The sequence below is a fragment of the Cydia splendana genome, chromosome 8 (assembly GCF_910591565.1).
Source record: "Cydia splendana chromosome 8, ilCydSple1.2, whole genome shotgun sequence".
In the NCBI taxonomy this organism is placed as follows: Eukaryota; Metazoa; Arthropoda; class Insecta; order Lepidoptera; family Tortricidae; genus Cydia; species Cydia splendana.
The window spans coordinates 2,702,220-2,722,771 of record NC_085967.1 but is presented as its reverse complement, the minus strand read 5'-3'; the positions used below and the strand labels follow the sequence as shown (position 1 = coordinate 2,722,771).

The following is a 20,552-nucleotide window of genomic DNA, read 5'->3' as shown; positions in this document are numbered from 1 at the left end:
ATTTTGTGGGAGCTGTTTTCACATATACTCAAACAGACTGCCACAGGGACTTCCGGTCAACTTCCGGTTAAAGCGCCAGAACGTAGTGATTATATGCTCTTTGGCGCCATCTTGATAGTCACGCCTCATTATTAATTCCTTTGTTTTTTGCTCATTAATATTGTTTATAGTGTAATATCGATAGCTTATTATACAGTAAACTAATGTGGTAGTGTGCAGTGAATGGAGAATTAATCTTGAAAGGCGTTTAACCACCATTTTGGTGTCAACGGCCGGTAGTCCACGTGCTACTTGTAAAGTCCAGCTATCCCTTTACAAGAGCTGCCACAGATAACGACAAAAACACTTGTACTAAAGTGTCAATGTCATATTGTTGCGTGTTATGGCGTAAACATGTTGGTCTGATGGTGAATAGAATTTACGATAAATGAATTGATTTTAAGTAGCCCTTAGTAATAACTAAGAGCAATATAAAAAATAACAACAATGGACGAAGTTGCTAAATTAGAACACTTGTCGTTAGTCTCAAAAATATGTACAGAATTGGACAATCATTTAGGGTTGAATGACAAGGATTTGGGTATGTATTCTTTATTGTTTTACAAATCTTTCTGTTATTAATTAATGCACTTGTTTCATCATCGAATTAATTTATTTTTATCTTTGTTTGCAGCCGAGTTTATAATTGACTTAGCAGACAAGAATCCTACTTTCGACGCGTTCAAAACGGCTCTGACAGAAAATGGGGCTGAATTCTCAGATTCATTCATGACGAATTTGCTTCGGATCATCCAGCACATGAAACCGACAAACTCCAAGCCTGAAACTAATGAAAAAGAAAGAGTGAATAAGAATCCTTTAGCCAACAAGTTTCCAGGCCTGGCTATACCCAATGAGAAACCAGTTTTCTCTTCAGATGAAGAAAGTGAGGATGAAAAAGATAAGAAGAAAAGGCTAACAACTAAAGATATATTCAAGGACGAGAAAAACAAATCTTCAAATGACAATGTAGTTGATCAAACTATGGCAGAGTTGGAGGCCTTGGCTCCATCAAAGTCTGGTATTAAAGCAGAGGCTAAGAAAGAGGATGATCGCAAAAGAGTACGCAGTAGCAGTAGAGATCGTAAAGATGGAAGAAGTAGGAGGAGAGATGATTCTAGAGACAGGAAAAGAAGTAGGAGAAGTCGCAGTAGAGATAAAAGAAGCAGAAGCAGGGACAGAAGGAGTAGAAGTAGGGATAGAAGACGTAGGTCTAGGAGCAGACAGCAACACAGATCCAAGTCCAGGGACAAGGACAGGCGCAGGAGGTCCCGGTCACGGGGCAGGCGCTCCAAGTCTCGGGAGCGCAGGTCTCCTTCTCGTGACAGAGATCAGAAGGATAGATATGGTGACTTTGGCAAGAAGGTTAAGAGAAGGAGTCCTGAAGTTGAAATGAGTGATGACCCTGAGCCGGGAAAGGTATGATTATTTTTGGCTTATTATTAACCGGGCAACTAAATATTAAACAGGAACTTTCATTGGGCATATAATAATATTAATAATATAATTTGGCTGTGCATTAATATATTAGCGCCAAACAAAATACATTAGCCTCAAATATAAGCATCATAATATAAAAAAAACTGGCAGCAAAATCAAGCCACCCAAAAAAATTATAGGGAACTTAAAGTAATAGGTTGGCGACTAAAATAATAAATTGGCAACTAATATTGTAAAGCGATCATAAAATTTAGTTGTCATCTAGTTGTTCACACCTAAGTAATCAACTAAAGCCATAATAATAAAAAAAAAAAAAAAAAAAGTAATCAACTATAGTCATAACTGAGTATGTCGTTTCAGCTAGGTAGTATTTTAACACGAAAGCAGTTAAATTTAATGAATATTGGTCACTTTTTACACAAAACACCTCAAATTAATTTACCAATATGTAATGGTCAGTATACTTATAGTCGAAATTTCTAATCATGAAACGCCTAATGGCCATTATACCATTAGATCTTTAAATTTTAATTACTAATTTAAATAGTTACCACTGTGTTCTGCTAGAGTCAACAGATAGGTGCGACGACGAGCAAAGCGAGGAGGAGCGTGTTAGGTTGACCGTGTAATGACCAAACAAAATATTTTAAAAGAACTTCATTTTTGAATTAATAGATAGCCGTTTTCTTTTTAAAATGTGCTTCATGAAAATGGTCTCCAATATAATAATTTAGTTGCCACATAAATACTTGGTACCTGCCTAAAAATAATCAACAGCTGTAACAGCATTAAAATACAACTCTATTACATAGAAATGGGTACTAAAATATTAATTTTAGTACCCATTTCTATTTTTTAAAATTACCCAAATTCGATTAATTAGTTGACCGGTTAAATACGTGCCATTATTTTTTTGCAAATTTATTTCTTGCCTTGCATATCTTCTACAAGACACATTTATTTTATTAATTGCGCACTTTTAAAACTTTTGGTACTACATGTTAACTCAGGTCTTTCATTTTTTGGTAGCCTGAAACCTTAAGGTTGTCTGGAAGAGATCACTGCTTATTTTTTTAACTATAAGAGAACCTGTTGTTACCTAATACTAAAATTCATGTATTTTCTATTCTAGATATACAATGGGCGTGTGGCCAACATAGTTCCATTTGGGTGCTTTGTCCAAATAGAAGGAGTGAAGAAGCGTTGGGAGGGGCTGGTGCACATCTCACAGCTGCGTAATGAGGGCCGCGTCACCAACGTGTCCGATGTCGTCGCTCGCGGGGACAAAGTCAAGGTAACTACTCTGGTTTACAAAATGTAAATAGGATTTTAAATAAGAAAAATTAATAAATATCATTTTTATAAGCCCAATACAATAAAACACATTAGAATAATATTAAGTACGAAATTAAAAATTAACATAATGAACATGTTTGGCCAACCTTGGCCAATGGACCCAAGACCCAAGGGTACGCGCGTTAAAAAAAGCAAACAAAAATGCGATTTATTTCCATTGCATAGCTTGCTCGTCCCTTCCCCATTGGCTTTAAATTGACTTTAAAAACGAATAGGTGTTACAGGTAAAAGTTTGGTATTGGAAATACATATGTATTCAGTATAGAAATTACACAATCACTCTAAAAATTTGTTGCAGATCAAAGTTCTGTCGGTCACTGGACAAAAGGTATCTCTCACAATGAAGGATGTCTGCCAGGACACAGGCAAGGATCTCAACCCCACATCACACGCGCATTTAGAGGTAAGTGCAAAAATTTTTACATTTTAAGAAAAAGTAAATGTACTTTTATTGATTAAAACTGTGCTAAAACTTTAAAAGAAAATTTTATAACAGCAACATCTAGTAAATTAAACCCTGTCTAAGAACCATCATTGTCACAAATCCTTTATAGAAAATGGCATCCAAATTGGTTCATCTATAGACCAACATATCATAGTCAAACACGAAGATGCACATGTTAAACATGCAAATAAAGCTGAAGCTCTGATTTTTACAAGAAATACAAGAGTGTACAAGAACCTACTTGTGTCTTGAAATTATAAAAAATAGTACTTAAATGAAACAGTGTACCTACCAAATTGAATGTCATACAATGTTGACCTATTTGTATGTTATAGGCGGAGCGCGAAGGCCGCAACCCGGACCGCCCTGCGCCCGCGGCTGCAGTACTAGCGGGGCTGCAGGGCTCCCTCGACCCCGACGAGGACTCCAGCCGCAAGCGCGTCACCAGAGTCTCCAGTCCCGAGCGATGGGAAATCAAACAGGTAAGGTGCTGTGTTTGGTATGACAAATCGCACTTGATATTTTATCAGATATTCCATCTTGATTAATAATAGGTATGTGATTTTTTTACCCCCTCCCCACACCATAAAATGTCACGTGTTATCTGGAGGAACCTGAACAGGGGAATAAACCACTTAATTATATTTGTTTGTAATTTTCCATAGGTTGGAGGGTTATCTATTTTGTGGCCTAAATCGAAAACATAATCTTGACAGTTCTTTGCGCTTATAAACAGGGGTTTCCTGTTATGCCCCAACATTTCACACACGCTCTCTATCTCCTTGATTTCAATCGATCCAATAAGAAAGAAATTGAATGGCGGCCACTTCGAGGGTTCTATTCGACTTCATTTCCTGATAAGATGTCATTCACGACCCTTGGTTGTCTTATTAATCTTATTTCAATATTTTCATCACTGATTTAAAAAAATGAGTTTATTTCACAGATGATATCATCAGGCGTAATTGACAAGAGCGAACTACCGGACTTCGACGAAGAAACCGGCCTACTGCCCAAAGAGGAGGATGGCGAAGCCGACATAGAGATAGAGCTAGTAGAAGACGAGCCACCCTTCCTACAGGGCCACGGCAGAGCGCTCCACGACTTATCCCCTGTCCGGATAGTGAAAAACCCTGATGGTTCACTAGCACAAGCTGCCATGATGCAGTCAGCTTTAGCAAAGGAGAGAAGAGAACAGAAAATGATACAACGAGAGGCTGAGATGGAAAGCTTGCCAACTGGTCTTAACAAAAACTGGATAGATCCGCTCCCGGAATCTGATGGTAGGGCCTTAGCGGCCAATATGAGGGGAACTGGTATCACGCCGCAGGATTTACCAGAGTGGAAGAAGCATGTGATTGGAGGAAAGAAATCTTCGTTTGGTAAGAAGACGAATCTGTCGCTGCTGGAGCAGAGGCAATCACTCCCGATTTACAAGCTTAGAGATGAGTTGACTAAGGTATGTGCATTTTGTATTTTCTGTTTTTAATAGAATTCATTTGACCTTCACCTACGTACACACCAATACATCATCAATGTTTTTTTAGACGTTTTCTCAAACATTCTGATTTAATTATAGGAATGAATTTTTCAATGATGAAGCTTCAAGAAAGAGCCATCAAGCGATTTCTTTCGCGGAAGTATGCAGGCTTCCTCAGGATGTTTTCATTCATCGAAAATACCAAATTATATTCCGTAATACAAAAGTTCAGAAAAACAGGATTCCAAGCCGCGACTTCATGATTGAAAGAAAAACCAGAACAAAATTAATGTTCTAGAAATTTAGACAATGTCAAAGTAAAAGACTTAAGTAGGTATAACATTACTTAGAAATAAAGTGCGTGTTCTTACACTTTTGTTTCGTTCCAGGCCGTCTCCGACAACCAAATCCTCATAGTAATCGGCGAGACCGGCTCCGGCAAGACGACCCAAATCACCCAGTACCTCGCCGAGTGCGGCCTCACGGCGCGCGGCAAGATCGCCTGCACTCAACCCAGGAGAGTCGCCGCCATGTCTGTGGCCAAACGTGTGGCTGAGGAGTTTGGGTGCCGACTGGGACAAGAAGTGGGTTACACTATTCGATTTGAAGACTGCACCAGCCCTGAGACTGTTATCAAGTAAGTATAGCTTCTTTCCCACGAATTATTCAATAATTTTTATATTTAAAAAATAGTTGGTACTGTTGGTAATGTTACTAACAGAATTTCAGGAAATTGTCTGTTTTGCGTGAAATAAGCACTACAAACCTACTGTTGAATGCGATCAAGTTGGTAGCGATAGCAGCATTTTGGTAGGACAGTTAGTATCTCATTATTTATTAGATCTTGACTAACTTAACCTTACTGGTTGTGTGCAGGTACATGACAGACGGCATGTTGCTCCGCGAGTGCCTCATGGACCTGGACCTGAAGTCCTACTCCGTCATCATGCTGGACGAGGCCCACGAGCGCACCATCCACACCGACGTCCTCTTCGGCCTCCTGAAGCAAGCTGTCCAAAAACGACCAGAACTCAAACTCATAGTCACCTCCGCCACTCTAGACGCTGTCAAATTCTCGCAATACTTCTTCGAAGCACCAATCTTCACTATCCCTGGAAGAACTTTCCCTGTTGAAGTTTTATACACTAAAGAACCAGAAACTGATTACTTAGATGCTTCGTTAATAACAGTAATGCAGATACATTTGAGAGAACCGCCTGGAGATATACTCCTCTTTTTAACGGGTCAAGAGGAGATTGACACGGCTTGTGAGATACTCTACGAGAGGATGAAATCTCTAGGCCCTGATGTGCCTGAACTGATCATTTTACCTGTTTACTCTGCCCTGCCTTCGGAAATGCAGACCCGTATTTTCGAGCCCGCCCCGCCCGGGTCCCGTAAGGTGGTGATAGCTACGAATATTGCGGAGACTTCTTTGACTATAGACGGGATATATTATGTGGTGGACCCCGGTTTTGTGAAGCAGAAGGTCTATAATTCTAAGACTGGTATGGATTCGCTGGTTGTCACGCCGATTTCGCAGGTAAAAACAAATTAATATAAGAGATATTTATCATTGTTTGACCAATATTAAAATTCGGGATTGCTTACCAAAATCGGCCCTTTTCGAGATGTCTATCAGTTTGATGAAAATTTTTTTTGCATCAACAGTAGGTAGGACACAGCCTTCGGGTTGTCCATCTTTTTGGGGGACTATGCTTCTTCCAAACTCGTCTATACACTATTTTTTAATAGAATACATTTGTCTACATTTTTAATTTATTTTGTTATGATAAGACTGCTCAGAACCGGGAAGAATGGAAAAAACGGGGGAAGGCCTTTGCCCAGCAGTGGGATACAACAGGCTCTCAATAATAATAATAATAAGACCAACACTTGGCTAAGATGGCACAGATGAGGCTTAGAATTGTAGCCCGGGGCTGACTTTTTCTTTCTCAACAAACTCCTCTGGCCTTTCCCGCACTTCACCTAAGCTATGTAAATATCTGTCTAACCTTTTTAGCTCGTAAAATACATCCACCTAAACCCCCTTGTCTGTCCAGGCGGCCGCGAAGCAGCGCGCCGGTCGCGCCGGCCGCACCGGCCCCGGCAAGTGCTACCGGCTCTACACCGAGCGCGCCTACCGCGACGAGATGCTGCCCACGCCCGTACCAGAGATACAACGAACCAACCTTGCTACTACAGTGCTGCAGTTGAAGACTATGGGCATCAATGATTTACTCCACTTTGACTTTATGGACGCGCCGCCGGTTGAGTCTTTGATTATGGCTCTAGAACAACTACACTCGTTGTCCGCGTTGGACCAGGAGGGGCTGCTGACGCGGCTTGGACGCAGGGTAAGGTAGATTTCTACCGACTACTTATTTATGACGATTTGTACTTCTTCATTACAACTTGTATTTGTATGTACTGACGAGAAAACCTGGTAAATGCCCATTGCTAAAGCTTTATAAGAAAGAGGGAATATATTCCCCACAATGATCTTGAACTTTATTTCAAAATTATTGGGTTTAATTTTACGTAATTTTTGACACCCTTATGCTGCGTCCGTCATATGTCGTTCTGTGAAAAATTCAACGTCACCATTTCAACGTGACATTAATACTAACAAACGATTACATTAGTGCCATATTCATTTATATTTTACATTAGTACCAGACTAGAAATACTAGTTTTAAATTGTCGAGTGCGATCACTATTATTCAAATTAAATTTCTTTCATTTCAGATGGCCGAATTCCCCCTAGAGCCCAACCTCTCCAAGATCCTAATCATGTCCGTGGCCCTCCAATGCTCCGACGAGATCCTCACCATAGTGTCCATGCTCAGCGTCCAGAACGTGTTCTACCGGCCCAAGGACAAGCAGGCCCTCGCCGACCAGAAGAAAGCCAAGTTCAACCAGCCGGAGGGCGACCATCTCACGCTGTTGGCTGTGTTCAATAGTTGGAGGAATAATAAGTTTTCTAACGCGTGGTGTTATGAGAACTTCGTCCAGATTAGAACGCTGAAGCGGGCGCAGGATGTGAGGAAACAGCTGCTTGGGATTATGGATAGGTGAGGATTTGTCTTCTACATATAAAAAACATTAATCAGTTAACTCATTCATGGGTACCAATGAACCAGGGGCCTATTGCATAACAAAGTACAACTAATATTACAAGCGGAACTTCTTATTTAATAAGTGAAATTAGAAAAGGAGTTCCGCTTGTAATATTTGTTGTAGTTTGTTATGCAATGGGCCCCTGGTCTACGAAAAAATATTCCAAAAAGTCGAAACTTTACATTTCGAACTTTCCTCAAAACTTTTTAGGGTTCCGTACCCAAAGGGTAAAACGGGACCCTATTACTAAGACTTCGCTGTCCGTCCGTCCGTCCGTCCGTCTGTCACCAGGCTGTATCTCACGAACCGTTGAAATTTTCACAGATGATGTATTTCTGTTGCCGCTATAACAACAAATACTAAAAACAGAATAAAATAAAGATTTAAATGGGGCTCCCATACAACAAACGTGATTTTTGACCAAAGTTAAGCAACGTCGGGAGTGGTCAGTATTTGGATGGGTGACCGTTTTTTTTTTTTGCTTTTTTTTTGTTTTTTTTTTTGCATTATGGTACGGAACCCTTCGTGCGCGAGTCCGACTCGCACTTGCCCGGTTTTTTATAGGTAACTTTGTAAGTTTTGTATTCCTATAATTTTTTTAATAGTTGCCGAGAAGGAGAACTTTAGAATGTTTCCAAAACTTGCAAAAAACAAGTACAGTATATGTCCAGTACCCCTTTGGACCCCTTCTCACATGCAGAGCTTATCTGTGGGCATCGCAGACTTTGGCGTTGATATTTGCGTTTGTTGAATTTAATTTTGTTTACTAAATAACATTGTAATATTCCAGGCACAAACTGGACGTAGTCTCCGCCGCGAAGAACACCGTCCGCATCCAGAAGACAATCTGCTCGGGATTCTTCCGGAACGCGGCCAAGAAGGACCCCCAGGAGGGCTACCGGACCCTCGTGGACAGCCAAGTTGTCTACATCCATCCGTCCAGCGCGCTTTTTAACAGACAACCCGAGTGGTAAGATATTTATGAATGTTTAATTAGCTGTTTTGACAAGGACTAATCTGTTGGACTGCCAATATAAAGACTGCCGTTGACAAAGATCCTCAGCAGACTGTACTTATCACAACACTCAGTCAAATTTGATGCTGGCAATGAGATTGTTTTGATTTTTTTTCTATTCTCTATAGTCATAAAAACCATTGACGTATATCTAGGGACGGACTTTAGGGCAATAAGAATGGGGCCAGTACAGCGGTGTCACGCACACAAATTGGAGCCAATCGTGCAATCTAACGCCACAACGCGATTGGTTGATGAGCTCGCATCACCCGCGCGACTGGTCGCAACTAGTTGCGTTAGACTGCACGATTGGCTCGAATTCGTGAGTGACACCGCTGAACTAGCACCGTTCTTAGTGCCCGTAAGGCCCGTCCTTAGATAATAACAGTATGAAGTCTATTACAAAGACAGCACAGAAATAAATTGGATGAAATAAACTGTATGAATGTAATCTTAAGGTACAAATACCAACAATTCCTAACCTATAAACTTGTTTCCAGGGTAATCTACCACGAGCTGGTCCAAACGACGAAGGAGTACATGCGCGAGGTGACGACCATCGACCCCAAGTGGCTGGTGGAGTTCGCGCCCGCCTTCTTCAAGTTCTCCGACCCCACCAAGCTCTCCAAGTTCAAGAAGAACCAGCGACTCGAACCGTTGTACAATAAGTACGAGGAGCCGAACGCGTGGAGAATATCACGTGTGCGGCGTAGGAGGAACTAGGGATAGTGTGTTTATAATTCTTCAAGTTCAGCAATCCTATCTAGCTTTTCATGTTTAAGAATCAGCTACTTATGCTGGCTGTTCTAGCTGGAACTAGGAGTTGTAATTGACCGCTTCTAGAAAAAAGTGTTAAGTTCAGAGTGTTGAAAAGAGAATTATGTCTTTATTAGTTCAAGTTTTATTGGCTCAAACCAATAAAAATAAATGTGTAAATACTGATGCAGTTGTTTCTATTACTTGTCCATAGTGCTTACGTCACAACTAGAGTTCGACCAAGAAAAGTCTGCATCGATTTTGATAGCCCACGCAGTGCAAGTGTTATTTATACGTCATAATTTCATAGAAGTTTGACGTTTAAAATAACATTTGCACTGCGTGGGCTATCAAAATCGCTGCAGACTTTTCTTGGTTTAACTCTATAAGGGAAGTAGAAGGTAAAAGTGGTAAAACAACATCTCATCAACTATGTGCCTGTTGCCGTTTGGGCTCGAGGCTGGTTAAATAGATTTTTCTTGTGAGGTTATTATGCTATATACTACTACTACACACTGTCCACAAAACAAAACTCCGTAACTGTCAATTATTGTACATTTTATATTGTACTTTTACTGTTAACATAATTACATTTATACATATTTAACAAAAAATAAAGTACTAGTATATGTGTCACCTATTCGAGCCAAAGAAAGACTGTATAGATTTGCAGGGCATTTTCGGCTTCTTAACCGGTGATCCTGAACTCCTTTTACGCTTAACGCTTGTCGATATTACGGCAGTAGGTTTCGCATTCAACTGTCTACTCAGTTTCTGGGCCTCGTGGAAATCTAAATGCTCTGTCAACTTTTCTACTGGTACCCTTTTTCCACATTCACCACATTTTTCTGTAGGGACGTTATTATCCACCTTAACGAGAAAACTTGCTATTGAACACACAGATTCGATCTTTACTTCAACTTGTTTCTTTTTCGTGGTACTTTCGCTATTCACAACAGTTTTCGGAATTGGCTTTAGTCTCTCATTTCGCACTTGCTGTCTCTCTTCATCGCGTAGCTTTAAAGCGAGATGGTAATCTGCATGTGTATCAAACATATTTACAGGCACCTGTTTCATGCATTCCGAGCATTGGAACGTCTCTAATTCATTCGGAGAATTACGGTGGTTTGTAGCTGTTGAAGGGATCGGTTCTGGATGTATCAAGTTAGGAGAACCTTCTAATTCTACGTCAGAACCTGGTTCTTCTAATTCTGCAGCAGCTATTGAAGTAGCGTTGAGCAGTTCGCGCATACTGCTTACGCGGTCTGTTTTCTCTGGGTCGTCATCAAATAATGCAATGCTCTTGTTGATTTCTAATTCAATAGTGGAGCCAGAGCAATGTGTATCGTTGCTGTCTTCGCCACAAGGGATAATGTTGCAGACAGGAGTTGTAGGACGACCAGGATCTGACTTTAGCAAGAACTTTGCAAAGAATGATTCTTGTTTATTCAAAGTTGATTCTAGTCCGGACCTACTTTGCTCTGGTAGTTTTATTTCATTAATATCTGCATACTTATTTGATAAACTATCTTCTGCTCCGTGTGTGATTGGATCGTTTGATTTACTATCGGATTTAGCATCATCATTCAAAAATCTTTGCATGATGTAATCTTTGTCAGTGTTTTGTTCATTTTTAGATATTCGTTGTGTATCATCTGCTTTGGTCGCAACAGTACTTCTATCTTTCGGTAATTCAGGTCTGGATTCATCACTTTCCTTTGGTACAATATTTGATTCTTCAAGTTTCTTTTCAGACTTCTCTTCATTTTCATTGATCTTGAAGAATCTACGCATCATATTCTCTTTATCATTCTTTCGTTTATCTTTAGCTTTTGATTCATCAGGTCTCGTTTCTTTGGGTTTGTTGGTAGTAGTAGTTTCTTTAGAGGAGCCGGCAGTGAAGAAATCCATTATTTTCTTGGTTTTCTTTTCTGAATGGTCTTCAAATTTACCAACACTAATGCCTAAAAATGTTATCGCTGCTTTGAGTTTTCTATTTGCTTCTCCTTCTGAAATTATAAAAACATGTCATATTGTTTTCGAGAAAACTTTGTTATTACCAACAAGGGTCTATTGCATGTACAAAAGGCTACAGAGATAATAACTTACCTCCCCTGAAAACAATTTTCAATGCAGGAGGGGCCAGTTGTCGCTGGAGCGTACTGTACATGTACGAGTAATGTGTTGAAGACATTCAAATCAAAGTTCTTTATCTTACCTTTAACTTTCACACCCTCAACACTCTCCATGACTAATTCCAAGGCTTTATTCGAAAAGAATTCAGTACACAACTCTTCCTCGTTCACAAAATTGTATGACCTTGAACTACTACTGCCTCTCCCGTCCGGCAACAATGTTGAAAAGCTGGCAACCATCTGCTTCGGCGCCCGGTTGTTGTCCACTGCGTCTTTTTCTAATCTATCTTCTATCTCATCTCCTAAGTCTTTTAGCCATTTTGTTAGATTTTCCAAATCAAGTATAGCAGATTTGCCTTTGAAGTTTTTGCAGCATCCTATGCTCTTAGGGTTGAATTTTGCTTGCACGGGCTCTAAGTCGATTCCGCGCGCTATATTGTAAAGCCATGTCCTGAAATAGATAAAAAAAGAAAGACGTCATTACCTCGAACACAAATATTATGAACAATTGTTTATTTAGAATTACATTATGGTAAAATCTCAAAGTGTGAGAGATGTTTCTTTCATTTTTTGGTGACGCGGAAATAGTTAATCCCTCAAAACACTACATTTATTATTGCTATTGATTTTTGCATAATATATATGCCAAAGAGGCGACCTTTGTAAACCATTTCTTGTCAAAAGGATATTGAAATGTGTCTATTTGTTGTTCGACAGTAAGAAACCCCAAGCAAAAGGGCTAACTGATCGATTACCCATTTTTCTCGTCGAATTTGGTCTGCAGTTCCTTTTCGGAGAATTTCTGCAGCTCATACATGTTGTTGATTTTCAGTGCACCGCAGACTGATAGCCCAAACTTTCCTCCCAGATGTTTCACCTTTTTCACTGGCAAAGTCCTGAAACACAAAAATGCATTATTAGTTTTTTGAATGACCACTAAAAAATCATGGAATGAGACCACTCAAGGAAATAGTCATCACATGGTCCAAAAAATTACGAACTTACAAAAAACAAAGCAAAGATTCATGGCAAAAGACCATCACCCAAAGAAATCGTCAACTCATTGCTCAAAAATTTACGGGCATTTTTTTAATAACTACAGGCTACAGCACGCAAGGTTGTCTGAAGACCATAAACATGTAGTGGACATGGAAGAAGAGGTTTTAGTCTTAAGTAAGCATAGCTCAGCTAACTGAGCTTATTGCAAAGACATAAGATTTACCAATGGCCAGTAAGAGTGTTGCTAATGCTAAATACAGCTACTTACTTGTAAAGAATGTTGACAGTGTGTTTGGGCAGCACAGACTGTTTGTTGGGCTTGTTCATGCCGCAGACCAGCTTGGCTAAGATCTTATTGTGGGCAATGCCAGCTGAACATGTGTAACCTGAGAACCATTTTATATAAAAATAATAAAAAATATTTATTTCGGACGATTTAATCCATAGTATTTATAAACTTATTTACTTCTTTTTTCACTTTTTGCTGATTAGACTTGCCAATCTTTTTGTAAAGGATTACCAAAAACATCTTGATATGCTATCTAGTTGGTACAATAGGAATCACAGACATAGGTATAACATATATGCTTTCATTAAATATTATAATTCTTACCAGTTTCCCTGAACACAGCAGCCCTGATCTCACTAACAACCACAGCTCCAACGAGCAACATCTTGGAGTGGTCATGGTCAAAGTCGATAGAGTCACAGCCATAGTTGTGCACGTCACTTATGAACTGCTCAATGCTGTTATAGCCGAGGGCAAACGTGTTTGGCATCATGTCACTGTTGATTGTACTTACGTTTAAAGTTTTTAGCCTTTCTTTAACCTGGAAATTAAATATTAAGTTAAGTTGTATTAAAGAGCTGTGAATATTCCAATGTTTCTATGCAGGGTTAGCATATATTTATTTTATTTTATTGGAAAAAGGTAAGCATTTGACCAGAATCTCACATGGTAATTGCCAATGCAGTTTAAGATGGAGCATGCTTACCTTATTGATATCTCTACCATTTTATATCATCATCATCGTCATTACAAAGACATGAAATATCATCAGACCAAGAATAACAAGAATTTAGCTAAAGAAACCCCTTTCTCTGGCTAAATGTTATATGGTTGACAACAATTTCAACAAATTATTCATGTTTACACAGAAAATCATAAACCCAACACTTACTGGTACAGTTATATCTAAATAGGCTTCATCAATGGAGGCCCGCTCCAGGAGCGGAGTGAAGGTTTGCAGCACTTTCGCCACCTCTATACCTGCATCTCTGTACCTACAGTGTCATAAAATAATTTAGTATAGGTAATTAGGAAATTTGGTTGTGTTAAAATGACCTGTGATAGTGATTAGCTTTATAATAGTCACTTACCAGTCTTGCAAGTCCGATTCTCACCTTTAGAAGTAGTTTCCTAACATTTCTTTATTGCTAAAATTAAAATATTGTCCTTACAGCAAGCTACTTACTTTGAGATATTAGCTTTCCCTCTATTGCATGGTACTGAGGGTAGCTGTATTTCAGGACACTTTTCTTTCGCTTCGTCACCGCGCATATGGCGCGTGACTCCGCGAGCCCTGGCCACATAATTCACTGCAATTATGCTGCAATAAATAATAAATATAGTAACTCACAAAAGTTAAAAATATAATGTAGGGTTTACAAGTATCAGTGTCAACAAGAAGCAAAGGCCGCCGAGGCGCAGAAAACTAGCCAATACAAACCAAAACAAACATGCAGTTACAAAATGAACATAGCAGGTTACAACATACGATGCAAGCAAGAAAACACAAAATATGTAGTCCTGAATATCAGTTGTGTGATTATTATTTACCCGCCACCCTTCCAAGGGTTGTATTGTACCACGGCAATAGGTTGTCCCTTTAGTTCGGGATTCAATTTCTCCTCAACTTGGCAATAAAAACAATCCATATCAATTAACACAACAACACGATTTTCTTGTTCCATTGTTGTTAGTTTAATGATTCCACGTTACGGCTAAATTATACCAGGCGTATTTTATCTACGAATCATTTGAAAAATCTTAAAAATCAAAACATATTTATGCATACAGGCGCGCCAAAACATATGATTTTTTGACATTCCAATAAAGTGACAGCGTCACTGTCAAAGTGAGCCAAAATGTACAGCCATGTCATGCACGGTTCGATAATTCGATCTTAAAGTGATAACACACTATCGCATCGCATCCCGACCTTAGTGCATCGCACCCATAAGTGAGAGCGAGAAAGAGATATCTGTTTCTCGCTCTCACTTATGGGTGCGACGCACCAAGGTCGCGGTGCGGTGCAATAGTGTGTTACGGCCTTTTGGTGCTATTGCGTGCAGTAATTTTAAGTTGGCAATACTTGCTAAAAGGTTTTTCCCCATTATTCAATTCAAGCCTATAACCACCTATAAAGCCCCCTCCAGACTATGTGCGTGAATCGCGGGCGAAGCCGCGATTCGCGCACGATTGGGGAGGGGGCTTAACAGTTGGCACAGATGAATTGTATCGTATCGGGCATTGGAGTTGACTAGAGAAATGTAGTGCGTACAATAACATTTTGACCCCAAAAAAGGGACAAGCAGGTGTTCCACTACTATTGGGTCGCTTATGATACTTTTTAGGGTTTTATTCAGGTAGCGATTTTATTTCTTTTTATGGAGTGAACAGACTAACAAGGTAGGTAGGTCAGAAAATTAAACAAATTGTTAAATGAACCGTATAATAGCATAAATCAACATTCAAAACCCTTGGCCGTAAGTGTTGTTCCAGTTAACATACTGGCCAAGGTCGTCCTGGGACACGCTTGGCCGGACGCGTTTAAGCGCGTTTTTAAAGTCTTGCACGGTCACTGGACGCACCTGGAAGCACAAATAATTTAAAATTACATAACATTTCGAATAAATAAGAACACTTGAGGTCTAGAACACATGCCAAGAGGCTTCGTTAAGCGAACAATTTGATTTTTTTTAACTACCTTATCACGGTCAATAGTGCATATCTGTGACAGCGGCACAGCCCGCACCGGCCCCATGGCGGCCTCGGAGCAGAGCGACTTCATATCGGCGCCCGAGTAGCCGTCCGTTAGATGCGCCAACTCGTTAATGTCCGTGGCAGACAAGGCGTTGTTCTCACACTTTAGCAGGTTGTTGATTATCTGTTCACGGGCCTAAAGAAAAGAGTTGACATTAAACAGTGTCATTTTTTCGTTGATATATGTCCTAATATGACAAACCTAAATTCTCAAGACCTTCACTAAAAAACGACAAAAGAGAATGAAGATCTCTTGACTGGCAGCAAATATTAGTAGTTGAGGCCTTCAATTGAATTGGTCGAAGACTGGCCTCTATGAGCCTGATCGCCTTCTGTGTTTATCTGCTTCTTAGTAACAACTCATTCTGGAAGAGTCACAAGTGGACTACTTACATCAGCATCGGGCAGCGGCACGTAGAGACGTTTGACGAGGCGCCGGCGAGCCGCTTCGTCCAGTTCCTGTGGTCGGTTGGTGGCGCCAACTATCAGCAGCCGCTCATCCTCACCTAAAGACCATCATCAACAACCTTAAGACGCCTTTCACCAGATCATCCAGCTATATGACATGTAGAACGTTTGTGGTCAAGAATTTATGACAAATATATTTTAATAGACTTCATGCTCTTTTAAGTTCAGTACAAAATTGACGTGAAAATACTTTCAATATTTGCACATGGACAAAAAGCTTACACGTATTTCAAATCAATTCGTGCAACATGTCGAGCAATTTTCCACTTAAACAAAGGTGAGTGACCAGTTTTAATATGAGTATAATTAATAAATCTATTCCTCTACTACATAATTATAACATGAGTGGATTATCAGGCCGTTTATTATGTGGTTATAACTGAACGTCAGTGGCTTCCACGCGGCGGGAACGGCGATTTTTATTTTATTTCGATTTTATGTGGCGAAAAACGAACATAATGGCTTAGCTGATACTAAGCGGACATCATAGCTTATGTGCAACTCCAATGCCCGAGGTGTCACTTGCATGTATATGAGGTTAGGTAAATGAGAATTTGCTGTAGATGTAGATGTAGTAGATATAACAAACCAACCTGTGGCAGCTCCATCGAACTGCACAAGGAATTCAGTCTTGATTCTCCTGGTAGCTTCATGTTCGCTGTCACTTCTCTGGGTCAGCAACGAGTCAATTTCATCTATGAATATCACCTGCCAGAATAAAAATAATGAAATAATCATGAAATTACTAACAACATAATTATATTATAATATAAACCACAACCAGGAAGCGTGAAATATAAGAGGTTACATCTATTCTTTTTCAGGACAGTTTCTGCTGAGGACAGAGAAAGGTTTATGCTGTTTCCCTGTCCCTCTCGCAAGATTGAAGAAAGTAACCGGCGAAAGGATAGGTGTAACCCCTTTACTATTTCGATTGATAGGATGGTCGACGGCCAGCGCTCGGCGCATTAAAACTGTTTTGAGTGAATGAAATGCAAAATGCATGCTGTTGATAGCAAAAATCTATTGTTTTTTATAACCATGTATGTATTGACTGGTAGTTCAGTTGGCAATAATTTCTCCATCTGTAGACTGTATGGAGTAGACTTACAGCTGGTTGATGTACTCTAGCGACAGCGAACAGCGCACGCACCATCTTCTCCCCGTCTCCGATCCATTTCGAAGTCAGAGACGACGCTGAGATACTGAAGAAAGTCGCGCGGCATTGCGCTGCTACGCATTTCCCTGATAAACGATATTGAATCTTATTACTCTGACATAAAGTTTATAAATACTCTGACAATGTTTTTGCTTCAATTAGCAAGGAGTAAATAAGAAAAAAATTGAAAAAATTGATTTATTTCCTAGGTTGATTAGCAGAGTTGTAAGGAAGGCTGGGTCGATTTTTTAGTATCTTTTTCAGTTCATATGTATAAATGATGTTACCAATGAGTGTTTTCCCAGTGCCGGGCGGGCCAAAGAGCAGGATGCCCTTGGGCGGGCGCCGCAGCCCCGTGAAGATGTCGGGCCGCAGTAGAGGCCATACTACAGCTTCTTGGATCACCGACTTTACCAGATGCAGGCCTGCTATGTCGTCCCACCCTGAAATATTCATAGACACATTTTTCAAAGCCAATTTTGTGGTGTAGGTTTGCGTATGCGTAGTGTTGATGCGCCATTTACGTTATGCTATATAAAAAGAGCAAATCTCGATAATAAATCTGTCTGCGTGGGATTCGTCCATTTGCAGCTAAACTGAAAGCTGCAAGTAATTTGACATGTATAAACATATAAATCCATGTGGGAAAATAAATTCTTTATAAAAATGATACAGATACCTTCCTCCAGACACTCCAGCGCTGATGATGTCTCTGAAACTTTTTTTGTCCCTAATGTCTTTAAACTTTTATTGCCAAACATAAATAACTCCAAAGGGCAATTTTAGCAAAGTAAAACCTTGGCTTGGCTGATCCACACAGTTCGGACTGTACACTACACTACTCTGTGACTCGCTACAGTACCCTGTGAGCCGGCCATTTTCTTGCGTGTCAGCTTGTTTTGTGTGAACCTGGATCAGCCTATTGATAAAAATAAATACTACATACTTACCAATAGGTGTTCCTTTATCAATGATCTCACTCTCAATGAGTTCTATCATTTTGGGGTCAATGTGCTTCAGTCTGTCATCGGCTATTGCTGGAGCTAGCTCTACACTTTCTTGCTTATCCCTAAAAAAATCAGATATAATATAAAGACAGAAAACCGGCCAAGTCGGATTCGCGCACGAAAGGTTCCGTACCATTACGCAAAAAAATCAGGTTTATTGTATGGGAGCCCCACTTAAATATTTATTTAATTCTGTTCTTAGTATTTGTTGCTATAGCAGCAACAGAAATACATCATGTGTGAAAATTTCAACTGTCTAGGGTTCTATCAGGGTTCATGAGAAACAGCCTGGTGATAGACAGACAGACAGCAACGTCTTAGTAATAGGGTCCCGTTTTTACCCTTTGGGTACGGAACCCTAAAAAGGAAAATACAATAGATTAAGTTGTAGCTTTCTTTTTGGGTTGTGCCTCAAGCTTTGACTAAGATTGAGGACTTACAAAACTACATACAAAAATTTACAAGGTGTATTCAGATAACTCCAAATCCCTTCTGAACATCAGGTTATTCCTAAAATCACCCCTAATTCAATGATATTAGAATCCATTTCTGAAATGACTTAGCATTAAGGATTGATTAAAAGTACTGCAGATTGGGGTCAAAGACCCTGTGTAAAGTATGCTTAATTACGAGTTACAGTAATTGCCGCAGCAAAGATAGAACTTACTGGGCTCCAATCATGGGTGAAACAAACTTTGCTTGAGCCTTCCGGGAAGTCCCCAAAGTCCTCTTGGCAGCCGGATTAGCCGCAAACAAACAATCCTTTGCAGTTTTAAATGTAATCTTAGCTACATTTGCTTTATGGGTTTTGGCCTCTTCCTCTTCTTTTGTAAGGTCTATCTCCATTTCTTGAGATATTGGTTTTGGTAAAACAGGCTGGTTTTTAACTACAGGCTTTGGACGCCCAAATTTTGGTTTAAATAATGGCCTCTGCTCATCACCCGAGTTCACTTCAAAACTTGAACTATTTGAATGTAGAGTTTTTACAAATAATGATTTTTTGTTTTCATACACATTTTCTTTCTCTATTCTTTTTGGTTCAACTTTTGGAATAGTACATTTGCAATTAGAGTTCATGAGCTTCTGTAAAGTCATACTTTGAGAGGTACTGGAGGTGCAGTTTTTGCAGGCCGGTATTGATTGTTCAAATAATGTCTCGGCATCTGTGAATTTGCTAAAAATATAAATATTAACATTAATGCAAGAAATTTAGAAGATTGTTAATTGTAAGCTTGAGTGAGCTATCAGTAAGAAAATAAAAAATGTACTCCACACAAATTGTTTTATTAGGAATTCTTTTTAAACTCAATCAAAAGAAACATGTATATTCTTACCCAAGTGAGCTTTTCCATGTTTTCATGTTACTTGTATCATTATTTTGCAGCAATGAGTTGGCAGAGTTCGTAATTTGGTCCCAAGCCTTTTCACTGCATAGATCCATGTGGGAATTCCAAACATCTTTCAACAGAATGTTGGACGATGCATTAGTTGAGCTGTGATATAATAAAGTAATTAGTAGTTACTGTGAATATCACTTCAATAAACATAAGAGATCATTAAAATACAATATTTTGATTCTAAACCTTTCAAGAGAAACTTTGTAATGTTGCAAGTTTGTTTTGTTGACTGTAGAAAAATGATTTCCATAAGTATCCTCTGGAGCAGTTCCGTAATACGTTTTGGAATTATCCATTTCTCAGAAGCAATGTCGTAGCAAATTGATGTACTATTTTATTTTATTAAATACACGACAAAAATAATATAAACAACACAACACGACTCAACCACAGTCCACAACCATTCAATGTCATGCATGACACTAATGTGATAATGTCATTTGTCAAAACTGACAAAACTCGTGCAAAACTCCCGCCATACCGCAGATAAAAAAATAAACATTGAACAAAATTGTCTATGTTTTTATCTGTTTGAGACATTTTTAATCACGCCTCAATTGTACCAAAAAAAGTTATGAGCACATGGTATTAGTGCTAACGCCGTTATTTTTTATTTAATTAAAAAACATGGCATGAAGAATTGGTCCTTATCAGTATAGTTTTAAAAGTTATGTTACAGTGATTTCATAT

General features: G+C 39.4%; 3 protein-coding genes across 3 annotated transcripts; 1 reads left to right on the top strand and 2 right to left on the bottom strand.

The window, feature by feature from the left end:
- The first annotated feature begins 433 nt into the window (after nt 1-433).
- Nucleotides 434-9,837, top strand: LOC134792669 (ATP-dependent RNA helicase DHX8). The gene is made up of 12 exons (XM_063763931.1): nt 434-580; nt 674-1,458; nt 2,612-2,773; nt 3,134-3,238; nt 3,616-3,762; nt 4,227-4,739; nt 5,150-5,397; nt 5,637-6,303; nt 6,824-7,117; nt 7,509-7,834; nt 8,671-8,850; nt 9,396-9,837. Exons 1-12 carry the CDS (start codon nt 487-489, stop codon nt 9,616-9,618), a joined length of 3,744 nt encoding a protein of 1,247 aa, XP_063620001.1. The 5' UTR covers nt 434-486; the 3' UTR covers nt 9,619-9,837.
- Nucleotides 9,838-10,249: 412 nt separating this feature from the next.
- On the bottom strand, nt 10,250-14,875 carry LOC134792659 (DNA polymerase eta). The gene is made up of 8 exons (XM_063763920.1): nt 14,626-14,875; nt 14,261-14,395; nt 13,967-14,069; nt 13,399-13,615; nt 13,054-13,171; nt 12,542-12,682; nt 11,870-12,237; nt 10,250-11,660 (listed from the first exon to the last, which is right to left on the bottom strand). Exons 1-8 carry the CDS (start codon nt 14,757-14,759, stop codon nt 10,285-10,287), a joined length of 2,592 nt encoding a protein of 863 aa, XP_063619990.1. The 5' UTR covers nt 14,760-14,875; the 3' UTR covers nt 10,250-10,284.
- Nucleotides 14,876-15,539: 664 nt separating this feature from the next.
- On the bottom strand, nt 15,540-20,247 carry LOC134792658 (fidgetin-like protein 1). Its single transcript, XM_063763918.1, has 10 exons — nt 20,049-20,247; nt 19,800-19,958; nt 19,133-19,639; nt 18,409-18,527; nt 17,746-17,901; nt 17,411-17,544; nt 16,893-17,007; nt 16,225-16,337; nt 15,776-15,967; nt 15,540-15,659 (listed from the first exon to the last, which is right to left on the bottom strand). Exons 1-10 carry the CDS (start codon nt 20,156-20,158, stop codon nt 15,540-15,542), a joined length of 1,725 nt encoding a protein of 574 aa, XP_063619988.1. The 5' UTR covers nt 20,159-20,247.
- Between the last annotated feature and the right edge of the window lie 305 nt (nt 20,248-20,552).

Coding starts and splice junctions, on each gene's coding strand:
- LOC134792669 (XM_063763931.1), top strand. CDS start 487: ATGGACGAAGTTGCTAAATTAGAACACTTGTCGTTAGTCTCAAAAATA. Junction 2,774..3,133: donor CTCGCGGGGACAAAGTCAAG/GTAACTACTCTG, acceptor AATTTGTTGCAG/ATCAAAGTTCTGTCGGTCAC. Junction 3,239..3,615: donor CATCACACGCGCATTTAGAG/GTAAGTGCAAAA, acceptor TGTATGTTATAG/GCGGAGCGCGAAGGCCGCAA.
- LOC134792659 (XM_063763920.1), bottom strand. CDS start 14,759: ATGGAACAAGAAAATCGTGTTGTTGTGTTAATTGATATGGATTGTTTT. Junction 14,396..14,625: donor AACCCTTGGAAGGGTGGCGG/GTAAATAATAAT, acceptor TATTTATTGCAG/CATAATTGCAGTGAATTATG. Junction 12,238..12,541: donor AAATTCGACGAGAAAAATGG/GTAATCGATCAG, acceptor TATCTATTTCAG/GACATGGCTTTACAATATAG.
- LOC134792658 (XM_063763918.1), bottom strand. CDS start 20,158: ATGGATAATTCCAAAACGTATTACGGAACTGCTCCAGAGGATACTTAT. Junction 19,640..19,799: donor ACATGGAAAAGCTCACTTGG/GTAAGAATATAC, acceptor TTATATTTTTAG/CAAATTCACAGATGCCGAGA. Junction 15,660..15,775: donor GCACTATTGACCGTGATAAG/GTAGTTAAAAAA, acceptor TTGTGCTTCCAG/GTGCGTCCAGTGACCGTGCA.